At 46.6% G+C, this 18,351-nt stretch overlaps 1 protein-coding gene across 3 annotated transcripts in view; it reads right to left on the bottom strand.

Annotated features, from left to right (window-relative positions):
* Positions 1-2,397: 2,397 nt before the first annotated feature.
* Positions 2,398-18,351, bottom strand: part of WASF3 (WASP family member 3) — a 77,293-nt gene continuing 61,339 nt past the window's right edge. For 2 of the 3 annotated variants that reach the window (XM_072976038.1, XM_072976037.1), the window contains 4 exons: positions 14,107-14,282; positions 10,177-10,440; positions 8,554-8,921; positions 2,398-5,504 (listed from right to left, as the gene is read on the bottom strand). In XM_072976038.1, coding sequence (XP_072832139.1) covers positions 5,347-5,504; positions 8,554-8,921; positions 10,177-10,440; positions 14,107-14,282 — 966 coding nt within the window. In that variant the 3' untranslated portion in view covers positions 2,398-5,346. Of the gene's footprint in view, positions 5,505-8,553; positions 8,922-10,176; positions 10,441-11,192; positions 11,360-14,106; positions 14,283-18,351 lie in introns of all 3 variants that reach the window. The other variant, XM_072976039.1, reaches the window with a different exon arrangement.

The following is an 18,351-nucleotide window of genomic DNA, read 5'->3' as shown; positions in this document are numbered from 1 at the left end:
TAGAAAGAAGCCATATGCAAATAATTCCCAACAGAGCGATTGTGTTTTGGCAAATGTCCAGCAGGTGTCAGCGCTGGGGAGAAACTGTACTTGGAAAGCAAGTCACTTGTTATCATCTAAGCCCCTGTCAAGATACTTCTGCAAGTTGCTCACACCTCCAAATGCAATATGTAAGTCTCCTCATGTTCTGACCTCTGCATCTGCGCTGCCCTTGCAGAATACGAAATCAGAGCACAGTACAATGTGCTGTGACAGTGTGAATACTTCTTGGTTTAAAGAAAATTTTTAAAAATATAAGAAAATCTTATCTTAGGGGTTGGGGATTAACAGACACATATTACTATACATAAAATAGATGAACAACGAGGACCTACTGTAGAGCACAGGGAATGATATTCAATTTCTTATGACATAATGGAAGAGAATCTGAAAGAAAAAAATATGTATGTATATATATGTGTAACTGAATCACTGTGCTGTACTAACATTGTAAATCAACTACACTTCAAAAAAAATTTTTTTTAAAGAAAATCAGATAGTAATGTGAAGTGGTGGTTTTCAAACTTTGAGGTAGTGAAACCATTTTTTCAAATGAACCCCCAATAATAGAATTTACATTTCTAACACTCAGTGAAAACATTAATGTTATTGGGTGAACATGAAAATTTGAGACTGGGGTTAAGGCTGGCGATTTGCTAGTCTCAATCGCCACATTATTTACCTACTGTTGCTCGCACCGTTGAGAGACTATCCTGATTCACAGACACAAGGAGAGGCAAACAGCAAGTACTTCAGAGCACAGCATGCATGCAACTGTTCTACACCACTTAATAAATAAAGATACCGCAAGTTTATTGCAGGGTCCTGGCAAAAACAATTTCGCCTGGCAGAAAAATCGAAACATTGGTCTTCTGTTACAATTTGGTATTCAACAACAGTCTCTGGTTTTACAAATTACATTTTAAAATAAAAAACAAAAACAAAAACATTGCATCACATATTTATAGAATGAGTCCTGGGAATGGAGGACTAACTCATTCCAGACCAGTTCTTTACAGAAGACAATTATAAACTGGACAAAATATACCTCATGACTACTGAAGGCAGTGGAGACAAATCAGAAACAGAAAGATGCTACAGAAAGCTGATGCCTGGAAGGAAAAGAGTTTGGTGCCTTTCCTGTTTTTTAATAGCTTTTTTGTCTGGGGATAGGCTCTGTCCTGCCGAGCAGGGCAGCTCAACTTGAGTAGAAAGCCCACAGCCTCACTGGCTTAAAAAATAAGAGGACCAAGTGCAGAGTGATCAGAGCGCACAGAAAGTGAGGGAGGGTCCTAGAAAGGAGAGCCAGAGAGGGGACCCCGACATTCTGCATAAAACTGCTCGAATCTCTGGTTGATCACACAGCCAGGCACCAGCACACTCCGAGCAGCCTGGCTGAGCTCAAAGAGCTGACAACGTTCTGTCATTAGGCTAAGCTCAAAGAGCTGACAGGCGTTCTGCCGTTGCCCACTGCAAGGGCAGTGGGAAGAGCCGGCCGTTCTATGTGCTTTGCACGGGTTACTGCACTCGACCGTCTCAGTCTTCGGGGAGCACACCCAAACGAGGTGGGAGCCGTGCGCCAGGGGACCAGTACTAGTACGGAGGAAATACAGGGCACGTGGCAAAATGCTTCATATTTTCACAACTGCACACAATTAACCTCTGGCAGAAAGGTAACTCAGAAATCCATCATTCGTCTAATCGCTGCCCAAGCAGACGGTCCCCGCGGAGCCGACAGGGCTGGGCGGAGCGCTCGGGGCACGCGGACGGAGGCGGCGCACACGGAGCACAGCGCGCGCGCGCGGGCCCCTCGGGGCAGCGGCTCTGGGCGCCGCCGGCCTGCTTTCCCTAAGGCGGCCACCCTCCCCTCCCCAAGCTCCCCTCCTTCACCCCCCTGCACCGCTGCCCCCACGTGTGGTTCATGTCCACCCAGGCCCTTTCCTGAGTTGGTGCCTCCGCTCCACTCTTGTCCCCTCACATACAGGACAGAGAATGCCCCTTCTAAAGGACACTATTACGGAGCAAGTGGAAGCATCTCAGGAGTCATCAGTGCTACGCAGTATTAGTCACTATGATTGAGACTAGATGTGGTCAAGACACCTGTCTTGGAGGCACTGCTTTCCGCTCCGGGAATGGCTCTTTTTCTTTCTAACAACACCAGTGCTTTCCCAAGTCACGTACAGACTCCAACCTGAACTCGTGGTTACTCAACAACTGTGTAGAAATTTCAATGGAAATCAGAAAGGCATCTTTGTTATCTAATAATGGAAATGCTAATTAAAAATCGCGTCCCATCCCCAACCTCTCCCCCCTAAAGACGGTTAAACTGACAACACTGTTACAAGTAAGCCAAAGTGCTTAGGGTTAAAAGTGTAATTTTATTTAGATGTTACTTGTACATAATCTATAGTAAGATATACAAACAGATAAAAATTGTTTACCAGGAGGTTTTTGTTTTAATACCACTTTAAATTCAATTTACAACAGCATTGGTAATACTGCAGGATGACAGACAGAGACTCCGCTTTGGAAAACAAAAATTACTTGCTACCTGGATGATACATTCCCACGAGTCTTCAATGAATTAAAATGGATTGTGTATTTCAGCTGCAAATTATTACAAAACGTTCACAACCTAGCCACTTGGTGCTCAGAAAAGCTTTTGATACTCTAAAAATTTACTGAAATGAAGACGCTAATTCTCCAACAGTGTACTTTCACCAAAGAAAAACCTAAGTGACCAAATCTTACAGTTTGGCGCTAACAATGGGAAATCAACCACGTCGTGTGTGTGCGGTTAATGTGCGGTCCTGAGGAACCTCAGCCCCTCTGCCTGACCTATGACATGAAGAAAAAGCTTGTCAGAAATTAAAACTAAATATGCACGGGATTGGGGCGGGGGACTGGGACAATTTAAAATGACTTTACAACATGTAACTACTTTAAAATGTAAAATTCATAGTCATGAAGTATGCATTTAAACGTCTATCTCTGTTTGTTTTGTAAATACTTTCTGAAAATGAAAACTGGCAATTCAAAATAGTCACTTTTTCCTTTTCCTGTAATATCATATTAGAAAAAGTCTGGATTTCATTTTTAGAATAAATCAAATGTGTTGAGAAAAATACTGCAAAAAATAGTCTAAGCTGGATTTTAGTCCTTTTCCATTCTTTTAAAGGCTGCCTAATACATCAGGGAAAAAGCTTTCTCACTAGTCAGAAAACCAAGTTGAAAACAACTTGTTGATTAAACTACAGGAAGACAACCAGTAATTAACAGGCTCATGAATATTTATGAGTAAAGTGCCACTATTTTATTGTAGTAAGATATAAATAGAAGAAATCCTGACATGGATAATAGCTTTATGTGGTCTCTCCATCCTGAGAACAGAAGGGCCAAAAAAAAAAAAAACCAAAGCAGCATTATCAAATATAAGTTCTAGAATTATACGGGTGATTCTTAATCCAAAAGTGACACTAAAGACAAAATACTGTAAGACAAAATATTCCTCAAACTGGTAAAAGTCCCAAGAAAAATGCCAACACAGTTGGCCTTCACGTTGAAAAAAGAAGGGAGAGAGAAATTAAAGAAAGAAACTAAAAAGTCATTGATAACTACTACGTACAGTCAATAAAATTACGGTGCCTAGCTCCAAGAAACAGAAACTCAAGAAGCGTATGCCGGAACAGCAGGTTTGAGCCGAAAAGACTCAGATACCTTGGCGTGAGCACTTGGAAAGGGGGCAGGACCTGAGGCTTTTCAGAGATCCAAACCCAGTGACGAAAAGCCTGTTCTGAAAGCTCTGTACAAGGACCACACCTCCTACAGGCCATAAACGTCCCTCGGGGACACAGACGTGACCGGGGGCCGGCGACCCCCATGGGAGAACTCATTGACAAAACCCATCCATCAGGCTCCATTTCCATCCCGACCATCCTCCCAAACTGCTCTGTTTTGGCTTCAGATTTCTGCCCACAACTGACAGTCACCAAGAGGCGTGGTCCGTCTGACACGTGGCCCAGATGTCCTCAGGGAGTCAGGTGTCCTCGAGCATCTGTGAAGCCAGATCTAACCTCAAAGCCTGGGGCATTTACTTCTTCCAAAGAAGCAGTTACCTTTCCTCCAGAATGGCGGAATCTAAGCTCTCACTCCTGAGTTTGCAAGGGGTCAGCCTTGGCCAGAAACCGGCCCACGGTCCTGGGTGAGCACATCGGGGAAAAGGGGAGGGAGGTGGCACTACATCTAAGGGTCTCCTCTGACCTGAGGGACCCGGTCGAGTCTCATGTGCCCACCACCCTGTGTGCTTCTAGGACAGAGTGAAGGCTGGGGCCCTAGTTGGCCACAGCACCAGGAAAGGCGAAAAGCTGTCCAAATCTATTCCCACCTCAATGGAAGCTTTCAGGATTTAGGCTGAGTGGAGCGAGGTGCCATCGGAAGCCATCTCTGCGGCACCAAGGCCTCCGCTGGCTTCCCCGGGACGCGGCTCTGGGAAAGAGGTTGTGCGGGTCTCTGCAACCAGCTCCAGACCACCCGGGCCTGTGCAGGCTGGACCCCCAGCTGCCGAGTGTCCTGAGGGTCACCCCAACGGCCCCTGGAGGATAAAGGACGGCTCCCCACTTTCGTGACTGCTGTGCGGCTGAAACCTCGTACAGAAATGGTCAGCGAGCACTGACCGCCTGAGCGCCCGCAGGGGCTCCTGCCTGGAGAGCGCCCTTCTGAGCCCACGGTTCTCAAGCGAGCAAAGGGAATGCAATTCTTCAACAGAAGGCTCAAATTCACAGAGCTTACCAGGCCAAGAAATGGAAGCAGAAAGATAGGACTCTCCTGCTCGTCAAACCTTTCTCTCTAGAACCAAACTCTCCTTCTGAAATGCATTTTAAAAAAAAAAAAGTTGAAACAACCTCACTGACTGGAAGACATCACTCTGACACAGCCATTAATCTTGCAGAGACCTGACACCAGGCAGCTTCAAGGACACACAGCAAGTCTGCAGAATTAGGGTGACCGAGGGGAGTGAACCCAACCCGCACGAAACACTTTCACGGCCAAGAGAAAGGATGCAAAGGCTGTTGTCAGGACAATGCAACAGTTACAGCGTGTTTCCTCATGTGCAGCACGATTTGCTATGTTTAGTGGCACTTAAGTATTACACAGTAAATACTGAAAAAACCCAGAATTCTCGGATGTGCAAAAGCAATATCACATCATCGATACAAAAGCCGCTAAGCTACAGGATTTTAACACCACGACGCGGGTGCTGGGACCACTTGCATCCTCAACACGCCGCCCGCGCCCGGCCCGGCCCCCTCAGTCGGACCAGTCGTTGTCGTCAAACTCTGAGTCGTCGTCCGAGTCGCTGTACTCGACGGCGATGCGCCTGGACAGGATGGTGGCCACGTCGTTGCCCACCGGCTCGCGCTTGGCCTCCTGCTCCCGCTGCTCCTGCACCTTCTTCAGCTGAATTCCTAGAGACACAAACGCGCAGCTGAGAATGACGGCCCTCGCTCTGCTTGCTCCAAATTAGAGAGGCAGTTTAGTGAGACTTTCTCTTTTCCTACTGACACTAGAATCGAAAGTTTTAGAAATCTAGAAAAACACCGTATGATATCACTCATATGTGGAATCTAAATATAAAGGAAAGAAAGGACACCATGAACTCATCTACAAAACAGAAACAGACTCGCAGACATAGTAAACAATCCTATGGTTACCGGGGGGAAGCAGGTGGGAAGGGATACATTTGGGAGTTTGAGATTTGCAAATGGTAGCCACTATATATAAAACTAATTTAAAAAAAACAAGTTTCTTCTGTATAGCACAAAGAACTATATTCAGTATCTTGTAATCATATAACCTTTAATGAAAAAGAACATGAAAACAAATATATGTATGTATATGAATGACTGGGACACTGTGCTGTACACCAGAAACTGACACATTATAACTGACTGTACTTCAATTAAAAAATTAAATTAAATTAAAATTTAAAAGAAGTTTTAGAAATCTGAAGGGAGATGCTTGGGAAATAGATGTTTCATGACCAAAATTAAAAAAAAAAAAGTGTACTCCAAGTCATAACATTCTTTACAGCAATGTATTAAAACGTAAGAGAGTCAGTTACAATTTCAGGGCACATGAAAGAACATGAAAGCACGGAGCCACCGGCTGTGTGAGGCTGTTTCAAGGTGGATTTATGCTGGCCGGGGGTCCCATCCTGGACTGGGTAAACGTGAACACTTCTGTCATTACCTGGACTGCACTGGAACCCAAAGGCTTGGAAAACAGCTGAGAGCCCCTGGCCAGGCTGGGATGGTAACTGAGAAAGCTCTGTTTCAATAGTTATTGTTGAAAATGGGTATGAAATACAACCATCCATGCTCTTGCTTTTAGTAAGTAACAAAACAGGATACCTGACTCTTTAATGTGTTATTTCTTTAACTTTTTCTCTCAAAATAATTCCAGGTTTATAAAATAGCTGTAAGACTAGTAGAAAAAATTTCCCATGTAACCTACTCAGATTCCCCAGCTGGTAACATGTGACCACGTCGTGACCTCTCCTTCACTCTGATTTACACACACTTTTCCTGGACCATTTGAGAGTGAGTGGCACAATAATGTCCCTTTGCCCCTAAAATGCTTCATGTGTCTCTCCTAAAAAAACAAGGACCAAAATCAGACTATTTGCAGAGACACAACAGTACCGTCTATTCTAGAAATTTTATTTAAATTTTGCAAAGAGACCTAATACAACAGATGAAAGTTTTACACCAGGTTTGAGGTCCAACACAGGATCACCTGTCACATTAGGTGTCGTGTTTTACTAGCGTCCCTTAACCTGGGCACTTCTTCAGTCTCTGTGTTTTATGACCTCCGTGTTTTCACAGGCTGCCACTTGATGTGGGCTCATCAGAGGTCTCCCCGTGCTCAGATCCAGGTAATGCATCACTCTTATTGGGCAAGGCTCACAGGTGTCAAAAAGCAAAAAACATTGTCCTAACAGGACCCCAAATTCATTATCAGTCAGGTACTGCAACTCTGGGACTTTTTTTCTGAACAAAACCATTGTGTGACAATGACAGCCAACATATACAACAACCCCAGGACCTGCAGGAGGGCCCGGCTGGTGGCTGCTCAGGCAAGAAGCAGGGACAGTCCTAGGATGACGTCACGGACTCTGCAGCCAGATCTCTCCTCGGCCACCCCCGGACTGAGACAGCTAAGTTGTGATCAGGAGACGTGCAGCTCCCTGCTGTATGGGAAGCCCTCGGAGTATTTCCACGCCCTGTCGGTGACCCTCAGCCAACATGGGCCGGGACTGAGGGTTAGGAATAAATGACGTGGAACAGATGCCTAACGTGGGCTTCTCAGGGTAGAGGGGTAGATGGGGAGGGGCCAGGCTCCTCCACCCTGATCTGACCAGAGATGCTCTACTTCTTAATGTTTCATATTCTGAGGTTTGGTGGACTTTCATTTGACAAGTGTTTTGCTGCTTAAATAAATGTTAAAAAGCTACTGGCTTAGCCCATCAAACCAAAAAGATGAACAGTCTAAGACACATCCTAGATTTTCTTAAAAACTGAATCATTTGGTATGAGCCAATTTGCTTTCATTTATACTTTTACCCTTAGAGTGGAATGTGGAGACAAGATCCAATTTTTTTTTTTGACAAGATCCAATTGATGATCCAAAATGATCATTTTTTAAAGAAGCTGTGGTATGCATATACAATGGAATACTATTCAACCATGAAAAATAAAATAATGCCATTTGCTGCAACATAGATGGACCTGGAGATCATTATTCTAAGTGAAGTAAGTCAAAAAGAGAAATAAAAATACCATATGATATCACTTATATGTGGAATCTTACACACACACACACACACACACACACACAAATGAACTTATCTACAAAACAGAGAGAGACTCACAGACATAGAAAACAAACTTATGGTTACCAAGGGGGGAGGGGGGTGGGGAGGGATAAATGGGGAGTTCGAGATTTGCAGATACTAACTACTATATATAAAGTAGATAAACAAGAAGTTTATACTGTATAGCACAGGGAACTATATTCAATATCTTGTAGCAACCGAGAATAAAAAAGAATATGAAAATGAATATGTGTATGTTTCCGTATGACTGAAGTATTATGCTGTACACCAGAAATTGACACAACATTGTAAACTGACTATACTTCAATAAAAAAATAAAATAAAATAGGGTTTATTCAACCCCAATAGTTTTAAAATTTTATCATTTTTTATTATCTATTTCTAGTCAAGAAAAGCTTTCCTGAATTCTCAATGCTTTATCATTATGTGTTTGCTCTGCAAACACATACAATTACTGGCAAAAGTACATTTACTCCTAAAAAAACAACCAAACGAGGCCATTTCAGCCGCATTCTACAGGACAGTCTACAGGTGGAGGGAGGAGTCATCTGGAGCAGCCGGGGCGGTGGCCGGGACCGTGGCCCCGCTGATGGGACAGGGTGGCCTGGGGCTTCACTCACCCATCCGAATAGCAGCAAGAAGGTCGCTCCGGGCGTCGCTGATGGGCGGCTGTGCAGCGTCCTGTCTCTTGGCCTCAGCTCCCGGGGGGCCGTGCATGGGGGAGGAGGAGAGCGAAGAGCCTGCACCCGGAGGGCCTGGCGGGGGCGGTGGGGGGCCCGGGGGCGGCGGGGCCGTGACAACGAGCCCGCCAGAGGGAGGGTGAGGAGGACCCGTGTAGGAAGAGCCCGCGGATGCCGGGAAGGGGGGCTGCATGGGGACCTGGAGGGGACTGACGAAAGCAGTCTGTGCGGAAGGGATTATGGGCGGGGGCGGCGGCGGCGGCGGTCCGGAGGGGTTGTAATACTCAATGATCTGTGCTGGGAGCATCCTGGCAAAGACACGAAACACAGAGTCACTAAAGCAGTAACAGAGGGTCACATCTCCGAGGTTCGCACAGGCCTCTAAGACACTGCAGGACGCATCCTGCACTCTGGGTCGCAGGTCAGAGTCACTCACTATGACGGGATTCAAGAGCGTCTACTGACACACACCAAAAAGATAACCCCTCAGAAAGTGACTTTCCGAACAGCCGACCACAGAGGTAAGAAGGCCTCACAAGTGCGTCCTTTACCGGCATCTCAGAAGTGGTGGCTCAAAAACCCATCTTACAAGGCTTCTGTGGCCAGTCAGATTGGAAAATTCTGTATTTTCTCTCTCAACGCCCCGAGGGAAATTCCCCAAGCCCACAATGACTATCAGAATCGCCAAAGCTTTGAAAACCCCTACAGCCGAGAAATCTGCTGTATTCTATTCAGCCAAGGGTTTTCCAAACAACTGGACCACAAACCCTCTCTCTGCCTGACATTTGGTAGGAGCCTCAGAACACACTCTGGGGATCCTGACTCAGAACCAACCAGGGGAAACGCGACTGTGTGGTCGGGGAGAAAACCCTCTGGAGACGGAGAGACGTACAGTTAGCAAGTGACACGCGCTGCTCTGGAGTGAAAACACTGTCAGTGGAAACACACTTCGGACTTAACTGGGCACTGACTTGGAGGGGGCTAGCTCTTTAAAGACTAAGGTGAAGCCAAAAAGACAGCCTGTCAAAATACAGGTGGGTGCTGAAATGAATAAACATTTGAACGCCAGGGTCTTTTTTAGGAGGCATTTGAATTTCTCCCAAATGGCAGAAAGCAAGAGGATCTGCTGGCAGAACAGCGTTTGGGCACCGAGAGGTCAGGGTTACATGTGCGGGTGTGAGACGTGCCCGTGGTGCTGTGCTGTACAGCTTTCTCCTTGAGATATGAGTTCTCTGCGGCCCGCCCAGGAGATACCGAGACCCGGAGGATTTGGGACAAGTTCCCCACACCGGCACCTCGTCCTTTGCCAACGCCTTGGCTCGGTCATTCACTCAGACACAAAGGGAACGTGTATTCGTGAACAGACACAAACCTGAGGTTCATCTGTAATTACAAAAGAGGGGGCAGCCGACGCTACATTTTTAACATAGAATTCCTCACAACGGACAACATTCGTAACCAGTCATTCTTGGCTGCATTCAGGCCCCCAAACTATGATTAGTCAGTTCAAATTCTTCCACCACACACAGCAAGGCCCCGGCGCAGGGGCCAGACGCGGCTTACCCGTAGTCCGCGGGAGCCAGGGGCGCGGAGGCCTGCGAGCCCTCGGCGGCCTGCGGCGGGGGCGGCGGCGGCTGCTGGGGCCTGTTCAGGGCCACGTGCCTGGCCGAGGCCGACGGCGGCCGGTACTCGTGCTCGGGGGCCTGGTTTGGGGGCCCGTGTGCTGGCGCATCACCAGCTCCATAGGAAGGGGTCACGGGCTGCGGGTGCAGAGAATGGTTGGGGGTTGCCGGATACGAATAATCGGTGACATCCGAGGCGTGGGATCTGGCAGTGGGAACACGGGGTGGGGGGAAGTGAAATTAAGTTAGGATGACTTCCCTTCGCACGCACAAACATACATTTGAACCACCACGTACTCAAGGCACAGACGTCACACACTCAGCCCCCCGGCTGTCAGCAAGGTCTAGGCCCACGAGAACCTCCAAGCAACAGCACCGTTATGGCTTTAGCGGCAAGAACGGTGTTACAGGGATTCAGAGCCACAGCTTGAAGCGACCGCGTCAGACGGCCAAGCATCGGACGGCAGAGCCCGTTTACACACCAGCGTGGCAGCGGCCTCTCCTCTAAGAGGGAAGCTCCGGGACAAGCTGTGCTTAGTTTAAAAACAGCGTCAAGGACGGAAGTTTTCAGCGGTGACAAAACAGACAGCATGTCATTAGACACTCTAAGGTGACAGACAAACCAGATAAATATTAACAGTATGGACAGAAATAGGAGCCAGGAGTGCAGTACGGTGAGTCGCAGTTTTCTTGAATGGAAGAAATGTATTTAGCCAAAGAAAGAGACAAGGAATGCGGGGCGCAGGAGGGCGTCCTTGTCTGAGAGCACAGGTGGGCGCGGGGCTCTGAAAGGAACGAGGCCTCGTGTTAGTCAGCCCACGTGGGGGGCCCGCGGCGGGCAGCACTGCGGGGCGGCGAGGCCGCCGGCGTTAGTAACTGGGTTACGGCGGGCACCCCGCCCCCGGCAGCCGAAGCGGGGAACGCTGGGCTGCAGTCCAGGAAAGCGGAGCCACAAACCCTCTGGGCGTCCCGTCCTGGCCCGCGCTCCCTGCCTGCGGCGGAGTCTTTGCGTCACTGATAAACTCAATGCCCATCTTCCTCCGCTCCCACTCTTCTCTCCTGGTTCTCACTTTCCTCACATTGACTTGCTGGGCTCTGTTAGGATTCAGCTTGTGTCTCTCTCTCTGAAGAAAACAGGCAAACACACATTGGGTCTTTGGGATTCAGACAGTCGCGTCCCTGAACCAAAGCATCACACTGCAGAGAGCTCTCTAGATGACAAAGACTGACTTTTTTTTCTTCCCTAATTGCAGTGTAATAATAACTCATAACTCATTTCTTCTTCTGTAATTGCAGTATAAATTCTAGATGACAGTGCACATCTGTCTTTTGAACCATGCCAACTGCTAGCAAAAGAGTTAAAAATATTTTTAAGGGGGAAAGAATCTGACCTGTGTTTGGATCTAGCATATTTTAAAAACAAATACCGAAATCTCTGGAGCCCCTGATGACTGCATGACGGGGTGGGGGCGCTATGTCCCAGGTGGGGAGCAACCTCCTAAAGGGAGCAAGCTCAACTAACAAACCATGGAGTGCTTCAGAGGGGATGAAGAGCCAGAAATGGTGACTGTCCTGGCACCACTGAGAGTGCTACCCTACAAGATGGCTCTGTGATACACAGCCAGAAGGAGCCAGTAAGAAGAGCACAGCCGGACGGAGGAGGGGGTAAGGGAACGGCAGTGAACGTCTGACTCCAGAGTGACGGCAGCAGAGCCTGGAGGGCAGGGCTCTGATGGAGGGTGGGCTGGAGGGGGGTGAGAAGGACGGTGACCGCTGAGAGGCAAGGACCCCCACAGGACAGCAGAGGCCAGCCAGGGTACAGTGTGCGCACAGGCGGGCGGTCCTGAAGCTCCGTGCTCATCAGTAATTATCTGTCACAGAGAAGAGAACTGGAGGAGTGAAGATGGTGTGGAAACAGGAAGAAGGACGCACAGCAGAGGAGGCGCGGCGGGAGAAGCAGTGACTCCCTCGGGGCTGCGCGGCGCGCGGTGGGCAGAGCCGGGCAGCGGTCACACCCAGAGCAGGACGAGAAAAGGCACAAGGTCAAGGGCGTGGAGGCGTTGTGCTTCCTGACCAGTGGGGAGAGGGCAGTGGGCAGGCATCTCAACAAGCCTCAGCCTCAATTCACGCTTAGAATCAAACCGCTCCTGACGCTCTGAGAAGAGAGCAGAACTCCTGAGTAGTTCATGGGGCCGGGTTGAGACGGGTCACTTACACAGACAACTGACACACGTGCCATAGAACGTGACACTCAAATTATGCCGAATACGTCCATTAAAAACCATGTTTCTAAATAATACTCAAAACGTGAATATGAGAAATAAAAAAAATCAAAGACAGAAAAGAGAGAGCATGATTTCAATTCTGTAAAAGAAAAACACACACACATATACAAAAAAGACCAGAGGAAGACGTCCACTAAAATTCTAGTGGTGGGTTCTCTGGATAATCGGACTGTGAATAATACTTCTATTTTTTCCTATAATTTCCAAATAGAAAAGTTTATCTTGTTTCATAATAAGGAAAAAGTGACACACTTTAGTAGAATAAAAAAATAAAAATTTCCAAAATACTGTAAAGGGCATAATTCATCAGTTTCATACTCAGCATGGAACAATCTAATCTCAGATGCTGGAATGAATATCAATCATTCAACTGAGATTTTAAAAAGTCAACTCTCCATCTGTATCTATTGAAAAAAAAAGAATATATGTGGAGCATTATAAAGCATATGTTTTGCATGAGTTAATAATCACAACTGAATTAGTTGGAGAAAACCAAAAAGCAAACTGACATCCTGGGAGCTACCAAGTTCAAGTGCTTCCCCCACCTGAAGAACTATGAACAGAAGTGTGTCATCATTCTTACCTTCTATAGAAATAAACTGGCTTAAAGATTCAAACTTGAGGCAAGGGTTCAGGTAAAGTGGCAATAATTCCCTAAGAGTTAACTGACGACAGAGAAAGTTACCTAGAACTCGCCTCAGAGTCAGTGACTGACAGCCCTTGGGGGGCAGGAGTGCTGGCGGAACTGCGGCCACCAGGTTCTCAGTCTGTGCTGAACACGCAAGGAAAAAAAACAGATATAACGCAAAGTCCAAGTTGTTGCTGTTTTTGAAACATCCTTGAATCATGTAAGAATTCTCTATTCACATGTTTAAATGCCGACAGAAGACTCCAACTTTACAGAAACAGAAATAGGAAATTAACCTGAAGTTAAAATCGGTCACTTTCTGTCGTTTCAATGAAGCCCTTTTGTGATAAACGCTGCTTAGTGACCACATCTCTCATATCTGCAAGAAATATTTTTACTTAATTGCTAACACATTTTTAAAGCAAACGCCAACAGAATTCTCCTCCTGCAATTAGAATACATAAGATTAGTGAACTGAAAAAAAAAAATCTCTTTCATTCATCACTTTTTGAAAAAGGTTAGCAAAAAGAAGTTATCCCTTAATCACATCAATTACCACCTCCCAATCGTTTTAAACACCAAGTGGCAAAGGAAATGCAACATTCTAAGCAAAAGAGGCAGAGAAAGAATTAAATGATTATGAAGATTAAAACGTCAGTCATTGGCAGTTACTAAGCTCAAATTCAGAATCGATGTTAACAAAACTACATCTAGATGAACTAAATGATCGAGTTAAGTCAGAAAGATGGAAAATCACACAAAGTAAAACTGCTTTAAAGCATTATTTCAAAGTCAAAAAACATAGATTGTGAATTTTTAAGGAAAGTTTGGAAACACACTGCAGGCCACATAAACACAGCTACTGGTGCATTTCCATTTACAGAGAAGCCCAGCCCAGCTCGGAGGCCAGGGCACCGCGCACACGCACGCACATGCACATGCACGCACACGCACACACCTAGTGTCTGGGGACAAGGATCCCTCGGAAGACGCTCCGTGGTGTGCGCTCTGGGACAACCTGGTGTCGGGTCTAAGCTCTTTGTCATACGCCATCATATTCCACTCCTGGCGCCTGTTTCTGGCTTTTCTAACCTTTTTCACCTCTCGGGTGGTGCCATCTATACGCTTTTGCTCCTGACGTCCAGGAAAGGAGGCAAGCGTCCGAGACAGAAGGAAGGAAAACAGCAGGTTAGTGCAGTCGGCACGCAGGGGCCAGCCTGGTGTGCAGACAAGACAGTCCCACTCCCACTGCTCTCGGGCCGACAGCACCCCAACTCCGCAAATGCTCCTCTTACTGACGCAGACCCAACGAAAATAACGCACACCCAGCGACTGGACGTAAATGAGGAAGAGCCGCTGCGCTGCAACTTCAAGAGGGGCTGACCATCATTTCTGGTCAAGAATTCCCCCCTCGCTAGAATGTAGCTTATTTTAAATGTATTCCACCTTTTAGGTCTTTGTTCCACAGATGAGGTAACTGACCACACCAGACACAGAAATCATTTCCCATCACTGCACAATTCTGGCTGGTTAACATGCAATCATCTTTCAATAAATTATCTTAAATGGCTCATTTCAGTTTCTAGAAGGTTACCACATAATATTTAAGCTAATCCTGCAACATAAAACAAAAATGAGATAAAAACTTACCCTCCTACACAAAGAAGCGTTCTTGCTGCAGCCCTATTTTGCCAGCAAAAATGTGCTCAGTAAACACTTGGGTCCTATGTGGGTGCTTTACAGGTGAGGACAGTCACTCCTGTGTGAGTCTGTATGTTCTTCCTGGTTCCCGCATGAGATTTGCTGAACTATGTGCCTTTAAGCCCCATGCCCCCTTCCAGTAGTACCTCCACCCTGTGGCTGTAAGAGTGGACACGCTCAGGATACGCCGACTGAATGACCACACCTCCCCTCACGGAGCCTGAGTCGCGTAGGGGAAGCCCACAGAGTCTCACAGATACATGAGAGATTATAAAATCCTGCAAGGTGAGCAGGTGTGAGTTCTGCAGAGGAGCACAGGCCAGGTGCACGTGCAATGGACAGAATGTGCAAGGCAGTGAGGAGGAGGGACAGACACTGGGACATTAGGAGAAATGACAGAAGATGAATGTGAATCAGGGCAAACGGCTCCCAGGGTCTGGACGGTGGGCAAGACCTTGAAGGCTGTGTAGAAATGTTCTTTATCCCAAGAGCAACAGGAAACCATGATGACTGAGGGGAGGGGCTGGTGCACTGAGGAGCCAGGGAAAGTGTCGTGTCGTGGAGAACCCGTTCAACGGGGAAGGTGGGGACACCATCAGCAAGCTGCTCAGCTGTCCAGGTGACAGGATGGGAGGTGGCTTGTGGCGGGGTAAGGAGAACTGACTGTTCACACAGGTGTCCAGGAGGCTCAGGTGATGCCTCGGCAAAGGATGTGAATGTGACATTCACAGAACACATACAAATGGTTAATAAATAAAATAATAATGAGATGTGGAAAGATGTGGATGCATATTAGATTTTCTAAGGGGTTGGGGAGCTCATCAAAAAAAAAAAAACAGGAATAGTCCATCAACAGACGGATGGATAAAGAAGACAGGGTGCGTGTATTCCGATTACTCAGCCATAAAGAGAACGAAGTTTTGCCATTTGCAGCAACATGGATGGACGTGGAGGGCATTATGCTAAGTGAAGTAAGTCAGAGAAACACGTCCGTTGTATGACATCACGTATATGTGGAATCTAAAAAAGACAGCTAACTAGTGAATATGTAACAAAAAAGAAGCAGACTCACAGACGTAGAGAACAAATCAGTGGTCACCAGGGGCGGGGGCAATGTAGGGGTGGAGGAGGAGCATATGAAACTTTTTTAAATACATGAGGATAAGGCCAAGCACCATCACCATCCGGACTGGAGGAGGCCAGTCAGGAGTATTAACTGGTTCAGTCTTTTAAGGGACAGGGGCAGCAGGATGGTATCTTCCAAAAATTTAAACCCACACTGTACTTCTGGGAATTTACCCTGAAGAAATATCCGCACACGTGTACAGGTACCCCCCCACAGTGCTGTAACTGCAGCAATTCAGAAGCCACGTAAATACTCATTAACACGGTAATGAGTGAACAGCTTCTGAGGCATCCAAACCCTGGAACATGACACAGCTGCTGGAAAGGACGAAGTGCATCTTCACGATGTCACTACACATATGTGTGTGTTGGGGGGTCATATGCAGCACAGTGCTAGGAATAAAACGTACTTCGTGAGCTGCACATATATGGGCACACACATATATTTACAAAGGCTTAAAAAGTAAAATAATGCGCACACCCATCTGTTCCCAGAGGGTAGCTATGCCTGGGAATGGGAGAAACTCAACCCCAAATTTTCTAAACCCAGGTATTTCCTTCAGCGTAGGCTGGGCATTTTACAGCTGGCCTGTATTGTCTGTATACTTTTAAAACCAAAAGAAAAGAAAAGGGGGAGGTTTCAATGGATTCCAATGTACAATCCGATTAAGAGTCTCCGTATTAAACTGATGAATAATTATGACCTTTAAGAGATGTGTGCTGACACAGTTGGGGTGAGTGTTTGGAAACCTGCCACTGTCTTTACAATGATTTACCCTCCAGTCTACCCAACAACAGGCAACCAACACACACACGAACCAACCACGACACAAGGTTAACTGTCGTGCATCTGACTGGCCTACATTAACATCCCTAGGAGCCCCCGTCTGTCCACCAGCACCCACCCCCCTCGCTTCATCACTGTCACCCCCCTGCTGCCACCCCCCACTTCTCCCCCCAGCACTGCACCTGCAGCCTTACAACGACATCACTATTTGCATAACTGTTAAAAAATGTTTTTAAACTGTCAAACTAGGGAAATTCAAAGTTCAGGAACATGGGATTTCTTATCCCCAAATTTTTCAAAATTAATTTTTCCTTCAGATGGACTTGTCAGTTCCGAACCGAAAGTGACTCTCGGGTTTCCAAAATCCTGGGAAACAAAGGGTCTCTTGCCTCGTTTTCTGTTCCTATGGAAAGCAGACTTGCATTAAGATTTTCAAATTTCTTTCCCTCTGTGATTTTCCGAGGACTGCGGGATTATTTAACGCTTGTTTCTCCTGCTGTATTGTAATCTCCTTGAGGGCGGTAAATGCTTCCTTTTTCATCACAGCATTCAGAAGGCATTCAAAAAAAGAACCATTATATAAGTGAATGGATACATTCTCATCAGAATTTTGTGTGTTTGAGAAACATGGAATGAGACGAAACTGCCAAGGAAATGACAGAAACTCCTGAAGACACACTAATCACACACAGTAGATTAAGACTGTTTTTCCCTGAAGAACAGTAGTTTAAAAGTTACATATTTTTTAATGTTTTCTGGGGGGAGGTTCTTAGGTTTATCTACTTATTTATTCTGTTTTATTTATTTTTCCTGAAAGTATCGCTGGCTCTTCTGGGACAGCCCTGAGAGGCCTGAGGATTAAAGGAGGCGTCAGGGCAGAGCACCCTGAAGCGCCCTGAAGCACCCTGGGCTTTCGCCCTGTTGCCAGAAAAACGTTCGGGGAATCAGACCAACAGGCCTTTGAAAATCTGTTCCTTTTCTTTTCAAGAGATTAGTGCCTTGTTTTTCTTCACCTGAATGCTTTGTAGCTTCTTCACTTGAGTATTTCTCCACCTGAATTCTGAGCAGCTCTTCCAAGATCTCCCACAAACAATCTCTCCAACCCACCAGCCCGGGAAGGGCGTGTGGGTGGCCGGTCTGCGGAATCTGTCCTAGAACTCGTGGTGACATCTCACATTTGCAGCCTGCAAACTGTTTCCATGTCCCCTTTCCTAATTCCTGTTTTCACATCGCAGGTTTTCTTCCATCTCAAGCCATCCCTCCTATTGGGCCAATAGACCCAAACTCCCCAAGACCTTAAGGCAGCCAAGCCACACAATGCTAAGCTTTTCTCTTAATGAATACATCTTCCTATTTGTCAAACAAACCAGGTGGTCATTTTTCAAATAGGTCACACAGGAAAGTCTTAGCAAATATTTGCCTTTGGAGAATTAACTCTAACTTCCAGTGGTTTAAGTCTAATTTCTGGGCCCCACAGACACCATTTTCAAAACAGAAGTCCCTTCATCTGAGAGTGGACTCGGTCCTTCCAAGAGTGTTTGCAATGCAGATGCTTCTCCCTTCAGACTTGCCAGTCTTGCCTACGAACAT

Source organism: Vicugna pacos, chromosome 14 (genome assembly GCF_048564905.1).
Source record: "Vicugna pacos chromosome 14, VicPac4, whole genome shotgun sequence".
Taxonomy (NCBI): Eukaryota; Metazoa; Chordata; class Mammalia; order Artiodactyla; family Camelidae; genus Vicugna; species Vicugna pacos.
The sequence above is the reverse complement of the archived record's forward strand: the minus strand, read 5'-3'. Positions and strand labels throughout refer to the sequence as shown.